Source organism: Triticum urartu, chromosome 7A (genome assembly GCF_056163025.1).
Source record: "Triticum urartu cultivar PI428250 chromosome 7A, HENAU_Tu73, whole genome shotgun sequence".
NCBI classification, from domain to species: domain Eukaryota; kingdom Viridiplantae; phylum Streptophyta; class Magnoliopsida; order Poales; family Poaceae; genus Triticum; species Triticum urartu.
In genome coordinates, this window is record NC_141879.1 from 302,068,199 (window position 1) to 302,078,958 (window position 10,760).

The following is a 10,760-nucleotide window of genomic DNA, read 5'->3' on the forward strand; positions in this document are numbered from 1 at the left end:
ATAGAGGGAGCTAGGAGTGTCCAAATGAGGTGCGGTTTTCGGCCACGCGATCATGATCGAACGCTCTAGATGATGGAGAGGGTTTTGGTGGGTTTTGGGCCAAAATGGAAGGGTGTTGGGCTGCAACACACACGAGGCCTTCTCGGTCCCTCGGTTAACCGTTGGAACATCAAACGAAGTCCAAATGGTACGAAACTTGACAGGCGGTCTACCGGTAGTAAACCAAGGCCGCTTGGCAAGTCTCGGTCCAGTCCGGAAATGTTTAAACCCCACACACGAAAGAAAGGCAGAAATGACCACCGGAGGAGAACGGAGCGCCGGAATGCAAAACGGACAACGGGGAAAATGCTCGAATGCATGAGACGAACACGAATGCAAATGCAATGCACATGATGACATGATATGAGATGCATGACAACGACAACAACACACGGAGACAAGAACCCGAACCCGAGAAAATAAAATAACTTAAGGCCGGAAACGGCAAGAGTTGGAGTACATATTGGGTAAATCATATCCGGGGTGTTACAATATCCATGAGAGATGTGAGTTTGTTAATTAAGGGTTTATCTAAGGTGGCAACTTAAACACGCATCTGGGTGGATTGAGGTACCTGGGTATTCCAGGATTGCCTGTTTTTCTTTATGGACCGCCACCCAGGCCCAAAGGGATCATGAGATTTTTCATACTAGAAACTTCCGTGTGCAGCCACAAGCTATTATGGGCTCTAGCATATTTGATTAAGTCGTGCAAACTCTTACAGGGTAGACTAGCAGATGTAGGGGAAAGTAGGTGTAACGGTCTATCCATCGTAAGGTGCTAGCGCTTCTGAAAGACTATGTCTCGGTCATCCGTCTTCTCAAACACCATTTAGTGCGAGAAACCAAACGGAGACGATCGAGTCTTGTGGGGAAAAGTGCGCAAACCTCTGCAGAGTGTATAAACTAATCATGGTTAGCCGTGTCCCCGGTTATGGACACCTTGAGTATCTAGTACTTGGATTATCATGTGAATCTCAACATGTTACTCTAAATTAATTTTGTTGGGTTTGTTTAATGATCATGCTTAATTGGGATTGAGAATGCTGTCAACCATTCTCAATGTTTAACAACCACCATGATAGTTAAATAAAATTTATTCCTTTGAAGTAGGGAAAATTTGGCTTTACGCAAAATTGTAACCATAGAGCTTTCCACCAGCCAAATATGCATATAGTTTAGCTGTTTCATTCCATTATTCTCTATGTGTTACTTTGCCAGCATATTCCATGTGCTGGCCCGTTTCGGGCTGCAACGTTAATGTTGCAGACTTTTTAGACGAAGATTAAGGAGTTTTAGGTCGTGGTTCTATACTCAGTGATGCCGTTGGAGTTGATGGACTCACTTATCTTCCAAGCCTTCCACTGTTATCGTTATTAGATGGCCTTAAGCCATATTTATCATAATAAATTCTCTATGGAGACACGATGTAATAAGTGTGTGAGTGCTACTCTATTACAAATCCTCCAAGTACTGTGTGGTGTCAGCATTACTGATCCAGGGATGACACCTGAGCACAGAGATCATACTGTTTGAGGTCTGGTCGCTACAAACCCCACCTAAGCACGAGCGGGGTAGGCAACAAGGAATCAAGCCAATTTTTGGGAAATAGACCGTGAACCAGGTAGATCACTATTTGATCCATGGGTGGGATAGCCGGTCGTGGTCTCAGCAGGACGGTTGCAGTAGTGACATGTGGAATAGCTAGTTGCGATAGGTGAAACAAATAGATTTGTACATACAAATATCCTCGAGGGCAAGGTGAGCCAGTGTAAACTCTAACTTTACATCATCTTACAACAAAAGTATAGCACTAAAAACAACATAACAAACAGAATACAACATCACTTATGACATACTCCCTCCATTTCTTTTTAGTCTCCATATAAGATTTGGTCAAAGTCAAATTTTGTTAACTTTGGCTAAGTTTATAGAAAAAAATATCAAGATTCACATCATGAAATCAATATTGTTTGATGCATCATGAAATTAACAGGCCCGGGCCTTGCGGCTGCTGGCGATGCTTCCATGTGCACTGCCGAGGCGTACTATGGACCTGTTGCGGCCTCGTCCACGCCCTGGCCGCTGGATCCTCGTGTTCCTAGCAGCCCTGCATGTGATCAGATCAGGAAGGAGTCACAGGAAATTCACACAATTGCATGGAAGCGGGAGTTTGTAGGCACCATGATTCCTAATCCCTCTTCTAGGGACACCGACGGGAGGGATGCTTCACAATACAGGAACCATCAGGCGACCGGAGTAACTCATGTTAAACTTTGTGATCCACCAGATTGTGATCCATCACCAGATGGGCGCTCCTGAAGATGAAGAGACCATCGGCGATGGAGACACCCAGGATACTAGGGGTATCTACCATGAACCCGGAGCTTGGTGGGGGCGATAACGGGGCTCCCTTTGTGGATGCTGCCCGCCCAAAGCTGGCTGATGGGGAATTTGTGGTCATGGCAGAAACAGAAGGCAAGGAAATCAGTGGGATGGAACAGAGACATTTGGAGGCAACCGGCCCAGGGGCCGCTGGTAACCTGACGAGGCCGAGTGTGGCGCCCCGTTAGGAGCAATGATAGGACTGAGTTGGAACTGTCGAGGCGTAGGGGCGCCTCGACAGTTCGTGACCTCACCGCCCTTGTGTAGAGTCATCGTCCGCAATTTGTTTTCTTGTGTGAAACTAGACAATGCTCAGAAAAGTCCACCACCTCTGGCATCACCTAGGCATGCGTGGTTTTTGCAGCATGAGCAGTGATGGCCAAAGTGGTGGATTATCACTGTTTTGGAATGATCAATTGTCAGTGGAGAGTACAGATAAGAATGAAAGAATTATTGATGGTAATATCCACGCCTCCCCGTCTCACCCTGTGTGGTGTTTAACATGTGTGTATGGGGAACCTCGAACAGAAATCGCCATCGTATGTGGTCCTTGATGTCAGAGCTGCGAGCTACCAGTGACCTCCCATGGATGCTCATGGGGGGCTTCAACGAAACCCTTTGGCAATGTGAACATATGTCAGCCACCCCTCGCCCAGCTAGTCAGATTGCCGCTTTCTGAGAGGTTGTGCAGGACTGTGAGCTCCATGACCTTGGGTTCTCTGGTGTTCCTTTCACTTATGATAACAAGAGAAGAGGAAGAGCAAACGTGAAGGTCAGATTGGACCGGGCTCTAGCTGATGATAGATGGAGAGATATATTCTCGGACGCGACTGTGGTACACCTTGTGTCCCCTTGCTCGGACCATCTTCCACTCTTAATCCACCTGCAAAAGGAGGATTTCTTGCTAAAACGTAGGCGCACTAGCCAGTATGAAATTTTCTGGGAATGAGCCGGCGAACTTCTAGAATTAATACGGAGGGCATGGGAGGCAACACAGACCACCGACAACCTTGCTTCGGTCACTGTAGGGTTGAGCCAAGTGATGGAAAATCTGCAAGGCTGGAGCAAGCATAAGTTTGGGAATATATTGCGAGAGCTCAACAGCACACGTAAAAAAAATTACCAGTTGCTGCAGACAAATGGAGATCAGCAAGAGATTAGAAGACTCTTTGATTGTATGACGAACTGCTCTATAGAGAAGAGCTCCTATGGCTACAGCGATCACGAATTAATTGGCTCAAAGAGGGTGACCGAAATACGAAGGTCTTCCACAATAACTCTGTATGGCGGGCACGGAAAAACAAGATTAAGAAGCTAAAAATGATGAGGGAGTATGGCAGTCTAACCCATCAGTTATGGAGCTGATGGCGTCCTCTTTCTTCAAGGAGTTGTTCACTAGAGACCCATCATTGAATGCAGATGAAATTATCAGCTTACTGGAGAAGAAAGTAACGGATGAGATGAATGATTCACTTTGTAAAGATTTTTCCGAGCAAGAAATTTCTGATGCGCTGTTTCAAATAGGTCCCCTAAAGGCTCCAGGGCCGGACGGGTGCCCGGCGCAGTTCTATCAAAGGAATTGGGCAGTTTTGAAGGACGCGGTTGTTGCGGCGGTCAGGCTATTCTTTGCTACAGGACATATGCCATCCGAGACTAACTCCACGTCAATTGTGTTAATCCCAAAGTCGGACCAACCAGAGACACTCAGAGAATTTCAGCCTATCAGCTTATGTTCCGTGCTCTACAAAATAGTGGCCAAATGCTTAGTGAACAGACTTCGACCACTTCTTGGTGACATTATATCCCTGAACCAAAGTGCCTTTGTCCCCGGGCGTATGATTACTGATAATGTGTTGGTGGCGTTTGAATGCTTCCATGCAATTGAGCACTGCAAAAAAGAACATGAATCTTTCTGTGCGTATAAGTTGGATCTGTCCAAGGCGTATGATAGGGTTGATTGGGACTTCCTTAGAAGAACGATGTAGAGTTTAGGTTTCGCTCCCCTATGGGTGGAATGGATAATGTCCTGTGTGACCTCGGTGAGCTACTCGGTAAAATTCAATGGAACCCTTCTTGATTCATTCTCCCGGTCCAGAGGTCTTCACCAAGGTGATCCACTATCTCCTTTTTTGTTCTTATTTGTCGCTGATGGCCTTTCTGCTCTCCTGCATCGTGAAGCAATCCAGGGCACTATCACACCACTCAAAGTATGTCGTCGAGCTCCGGGGATCTCCCACCTGTTGTTTGTTGGCGACACCATGATGTTCTCCAAGGCTGAAAGTGAACAGGCAAAAAGGGTAAAACATGTTCTAGAGGTTTATTCTAAAGGGAATGGCCAAGTGATCAACCCTCACAAAGGTTCCATGTTGTTCAGTCCTACTTGTCCAAGAACAGTCCATCAAGGCATTAAGGGTACACTCCAAGTTACTCAAATGACATTTGAAGCGAAATATCTTGGCCTCCTGACGCCGGAGGGAAGAATGAGTAAAGGGAAACTCAAAAGTTTGCAAGAGAGATTAGCAAAGAGCTTGATGGAGTGGGGCGATAATCATATGTCCATGGGTGGTAAGGAAATAAAAATTAAAGCAGTTGCCCAAGCTCTCCCAGTTTATATCATGAGTGTTTTCAAGGTACCAGCTGGCCTCTATGAAGAACTTACGAGGATGATTCGCCGCTACTGGTGGGGTGCAGAAAAAGGCAAGCAAAAAACTCATTGGGTAAGTTGGGACAGTATGTTGCGACCCAAGGGAAGAGGGGGAATGGGATTTAAAGATCTAAGGTTGTTCAATCAAGCCTTGCTAGCACGTCAAGCATGGCGTTTAATACAATTCCCGGAGAGCCTATGTGCACAGGTCCTACGGGCCAAGTACTATCCGTTCGGCTCCATCACGGATACAGTCTTCACAGGTAATGGATCGTGGACGTGGTCTGCCGTTGAATATGGGCTCGAGCTAGTTAAGCAGGGATGTATTTGGCGTGTTGGCAACGGAGCAGAGATACACATCTGGCGCGATCCTTGGATCCCAAGGGGGCCTTCGTTTAGGCTGATCACACCAAAACGTCGATGCAGATTAAAATGGGTGGCAGATCTCCTCAATGGTGATGGCTCTTGGAATAGAGCACTTCTCAGGCAACATTTTCTTCCAGCGGATGTCACGGAAATTCTGAAAATTAAGCCCTCTCGCCACTTGGAAGCGGACTCTATTGCTTGGCAACCAGATAAGCAAGGTTAGTTCTCGGTGCGGTCTGCTTACAATATGGCTCACAATTGGATCATGGCTCAACAAGGAATTGGAGAGTCAAGTGCTAGAACAGATGGATCAAGACCTGCGTGGAAGCTGCTATGGAAATGTGGGGCTCCATCGAAGGTTCGCGTCTTCGCCTGGAAAGCTGCTCGGGAGGCACTGGCTACTAGGGCGAACAAGAAGCGTCGACACATGGAGCTGGATGGTATTTGTACGATCTGCAGGCAAGAGGAAGAAACGGCTCATCATGCTCTAGTCCGATGCCCCCATGCTTAGAACTTGTGGGACACAATGCGAAGGGTCTGGGATTTACCACCTGTTGAATCTCTCAGAAATAAATAGCCGGACTGGTTGTTAATGCTGCTACAGGAGCTGAATGCACACAACACATGCTTGTACTCATGTTGCTATGGCGCGTGTGGTATGAGCTTACCCATGAGAAGCCAATGATCCCCGTTGAAGTGTCTAAACATTTTTTGTGCAGCTATGCGGAATCACTACTCATGATCAGTCAGTATCCGCACACAGATATCATCAAGGGGAAGCTACCAAATATATTGGAAGGGGCAATACTGCATAGCACCAGCAGCGAGTCAAGACGTCCGACCACGGCATCATGGGAACCTCCGCCAGAAAATCATGTCAAGCTAAACTTTGATGGATCGTATGTCGCTGCCGACGGTTCTGCAGGAGCGGGCATGGTCCTGCATGACCATACTGGCTAGGTGATCTATGCCGCTTGTAGATGGCTCCTAAACTGCCATGGGCCGCTCGAGGCTGAGCTCATTGCATGTGAGGAGGGACTCAAGTTGGCGTTGCATTAGTCCCAGAAGCCGCTACTAGTGGAGACGGACTGTGCTGAAATTTTGTCTCTGATCAATGCTCGCCCACCTGATCGATCGAGAAACATGTACCAAGTGGCTGAAATCTCGGACCTGCTGAAGGAGAGGCAAGCTCAAGGCAAGCTCAAATCAAGAATATTAGTCGGACGCAGAACAAGGTTGTGCATGCTATGGCGTCCATTGGACGAGCACAAGAACGAACGTCATGTTGGTTAGCAAATGTTCCTCCGGAGATTAGCATTATCATTGTGAATGATTGTAAAAACATTATCAATTAATTAATAAAATGCTATCCCCCGTAAAAAAAACTTTATGAAGTTTGACTTTGATCAAATCTTATATGTAGACTAAAAAGAAACGAAGAGAGTATTATGTTACATTAAAAGTAAAGACTGCATGATATATCCGGATGAAATTCTCTCACGATCAACCATATCATAAGAACTCCTCTAAATAAATTTCTCTTTGGATAGAAGGCTTCGGGAGATTTCTTGCATTATTGACATTTGGTACACCTTGCCTACGTCTAATGGTTATCCTTAAAGTATCGTCATCATTATTTGGACTTGGCGATCAAGTTCTCTTCGAGAAATATGGTCCCATATCTTAGATCAATCAAAGTAAGAGAATAATTAGTTAGAAAGTTAGGACTAAAAAGAACATGCACATGAGAGAGGGGACATGAAGATGTGATTCAAACCACGAATTCAAATTATGATTGTCTCTCGACAGTAGGTGTCTAACGACGCATTCTGGTTGAACGGCGAACAGGGGAGAGATTGCGAGTTTTCTAAAGCCGAACAAGAACGAAGAGAGGTTTGCCGCCGCCGTGTATATCATAGCGATCATACGAAATAACGGATGCCGAAGAGGCAATGTACGGGGCGATTTACTGCTTGTGAGCTTTTTATTGCCTCCTCACTTTGTATTCTAGCTTAGTGGGTTCGGCCATGCTTTTTATGAGAGTGGATTTTCTATTCTTGGTGTACTACGACCGAGTTTGCAGAAAATATATGACAAAACATGATCAAACAAATTCCAAAAAATCTAAAAATTTGAGACATCAAACTTTATCAAATGTTGGAGCATCTTGGAAAATTTGAGCCCAAAAATAACATCTGAGCATCTCTCACTAAAAAAACAAAATCAATGTTAAAAGTTTCGTTCAATTTTTGAGCAGTGATTTCGTCTTTTTAGTGAGAGCTTGTCTAATGTTATTTTTGGCTGAAAGTTTGCAAGAAGCTCTACCATTTGATAAGTTGATATGGTTTGATGTCTCAAAATTTCAGGTTTTTTGGATTTTGTTTGATCACATTTAATTTATTTATTTTTGACAAACTCAGATGTAGTACACTCGAGATAGCCACCACATTCCGTTTTTTCATTGGGTACATACCAAAGAAAAACAGTACACAAGTACGTGACATCAAATTATCATCATTGGGTTCAATTGAAGCTAACAACTCTATGCTGGTTTCGCCCCTGCGAGGCGGACATTGGAGCTCAAAGGTCTTCGCAGATGGCAGGACGGTGAAGAGGGGCCGGCGCTTCGCCCGTCCACCAATAACCACTTTTGCTAGGTCCGGTTGTAGATGCTCTAATCAGCTAGCTTGGCGCATGAGCAGCCAGTGTACAAATCTTGCCGTGGTAGGATAATTCAACGTAAAACAGCTGCCATGGCAGAGTACAAAGTTCTGCCAGGACACCTAAAGTCCTATACTAGACAGCGCAAGTTTTATTCAACAGTTCCGTTGGTCACGTTGCCTTGAATTCGATGGACAGCCTCTTTTCTTAGGCCTGCGCCAAGGTCTACCGCAGTAGCCGTGTGGCTGGCTGCTCCTTTCATACTTGCATTCTTTTGTCTTGGGGATAGATAGATAGACTAGGCCCGGTTGACTGGGCAGCAGCCTTGATCCTCATCCAACGGCCCAACAGTCTTGCCCTCGGCCGCAGCCTTCTGATCGTAGGGTTTCTTCTATTTTCGAGGGAGATCGTTGGGAGGGTTTCTTGGTTCTCAAGTGGTCTTGTACACAAATTTCTTGGTTCTCAAGCTTACCTCCTCCTCCCGCCCTAATCCTCGCAGTTATTTCGCCGTTGTTTAATTGACGCAGCCAATGTAGCCGGTCTCTTCTGGCCTGAACTCAGATTCGTATTGCCCAGCGAGCTCCCGGGTCACGGGGACGGGCCGATCGGACGACCATGTCAAGCGAACCGGAGCAAGGCAATGGTGCTGGCGATGACGAACATAGCGGCGGCCTGCCTGAGGACCAGATGTTCGAGATGCTCACCCGCGTCTCCCTCGACGACCTCTCCGCATGCCGCCAGGTGTCTGCCCAGTGGCGCCGGCTCACGTACGAGCCGGCCTTCTCGGCGCTTCACTGCCGCCGCCGCGCCGACGCCGTCGTCTCGGGATACTTCGTGCAGGGCATGGCGCGCAACCGCTACTCCGCCACCTTCGTCTCCATGCACCCCTCCCAGGCCGACGCTGATCCGTCCGTCTCCCTCGACTTCCTGCCCTCCGCGCACGTCCGCGTTGAGGCTGTCTCCGCGCACCGCGGCCTCGCGTGCTGCGTCGACGCCGACGCCGACGCCGCCGCGCGCATGGGCGGCAAGACGTCGTCGGCGCGATGCTACTACGCGTGCAAGCCCGCCACGAGGCAGTGGCGGGCGCTGCCCAACCCGAGGCTGCGCTTCCCCACGGCGGTCACCGCGATGGTGGCGCGCCCCGCCGGCGCCGGCGCCGCGGCGGACTTCAAGATCCTCCGGCTCTCGGTCCCGACGCTGCGTGACCACCTGCGTTGCGAGATCTTCGACTCGCGAAGGCGCGCGTGGCGGCGCTCGGCCGACGTGATGGTGTGGCCGGAGTCGCTCGTGGCCGCCGGCCCGGCGGTGAGGGCCCACGGCGCCATGCATTGGCTACGGTGGCCGGACAGGGTCGGCGCCGCCGAGGACATCTTCGCGTTCGACATGAAGAGCGAGGCGTGGAGGCTCATTGTTCTCCCGCCGGAGGTGGAAGACAGAACGGACAGGTGGGCGGGCAAGAAGAAGCTGGTGACGGTGGAGGGGAAGCTGTGCCTGGTAGTGACCGTGGATGAGGAGGCGGAGGTGTGGGTGATCGCCGACTACGGCAGGCAGCAGGAGAGATGGGAGAAGAAGATGGCAGTGAACTTGAAGAATCTCGGGATGCAGGAAGGGAGAGCCCTTATACTCAGGGATCTCTGCTCATCCGAGGTCGCATTCTTCAACAGTGTATACGGAGTGATCTGGTGATGAAATCGCTCGCTTAATTCTCCTTCAAATCTTCGTTACAATCTTCATTATTCGCAAGCGAAGTGTTACTAATTTTGCATATGTTTTGCAGGTACGATTTTTGGAGGGGCGAGATAGCAGAAGTCCCCGTGCATCACAAATGCATACAAGAAGTTTTCAAGTATGAGTCCGATTTGGTCCCTTGGGACATCGATGAAAACAAAATCTAGACTGATTGACACTGCAAAATTTGCGTTTTGGAAGACCCGGTCTCTAGAATTGTCAATCTTGCAGTGGCATCTACTCTCCGTATCCTGGCTGAGCCTCTCTTTTTCGTGAGAGAAGGAAACAACAAATCTTGATGATGTCGACAAATTCAATTACCTCCGTCTTTGATTATCACCAATTAGCTCCATCATTTATTAACACCGCTTCAGGCCAATAAATTTTGTTAAATTTTGTTGGAATTCAGATGCAATCTAAGCTTAGAAATATGTACAATGCTTGAAGGGTAGAAGTTTTTAAAAGAAATGGTCTGTTTCGATGGACAGGTATGAGATAAACGAGTTGTTCCGTTCGTTAAACTCGTGATCATTGAAGCTCGGTTGATAAGCTCGTTAAAGCTAACACTCATTAAGTTGAGTGCTCACGTGTACCGGTAAAGCTGGAAACAACACAAAAGCATTGTATCACATATTCAAAATTTTAACATGTACTCCCTCTGTTTCAAAATAGATGACCCAATTTTGTATTAATTTTAGTACAAAGTTATTATAAAATTGGGTCATCTATTTTGGAACGGAGGAAGTAGCGAATAGTTAAACATGTAGCTGAGTACAACTGCAGCAACCTTTCCCAAAATTGAAACTTTCAAATAAGTAGCACAATAAAAAAAGTTTGAACATGGATGACTTCATGGTTTGAACATCAATGATTAGTCAACCATGTATTTGAACATGGATGACCTCAATTTAAGTGTATAGAGAGCATTCTTTTTTGCT

The 10,760-nt window shown here is 47.2% G+C and overlaps 1 protein-coding gene across 1 annotated transcript; it reads left to right on the forward strand.

Annotated features, from left to right (window-relative positions):
- The first annotated feature begins 8,331 nt into the window (after window positions 1–8,331).
- On the forward strand, window positions 8,332–10,421 carry LOC125518725 (F-box protein At5g49610-like). The gene is made up of 2 exons (XM_087536581.1): window positions 8,332–9,776; window positions 9,872–10,421. The coding sequence occupies exons 1-2, from the start codon at window positions 8,710–8,712 to the stop codon at window positions 9,987–9,989; spliced, it is 1,185 nt and encodes a 394-aa protein (XP_087392707.1). The 5' UTR covers window positions 8,332–8,709; the 3' UTR covers window positions 9,990–10,421.
- Window positions 10,422–10,760: the final 339 nt, after the last annotated feature.

Excerpts from the sequence above, each read along its gene's own strand:
- LOC125518725 (XM_087536581.1), top strand. The coding sequence starts at position 8,710 with ATGTCAAGCGAACCGGAGCAAGGCAATGGTGCTGGCGATGACGAACAT. Across the intron at positions 9,777-9,871 it reads AGTGTATACGGAGTGATCTG|GTACGATTTTTGGAGGGGCG; the intron begins GTGATGAAATCG and ends TATGTTTTGCAG.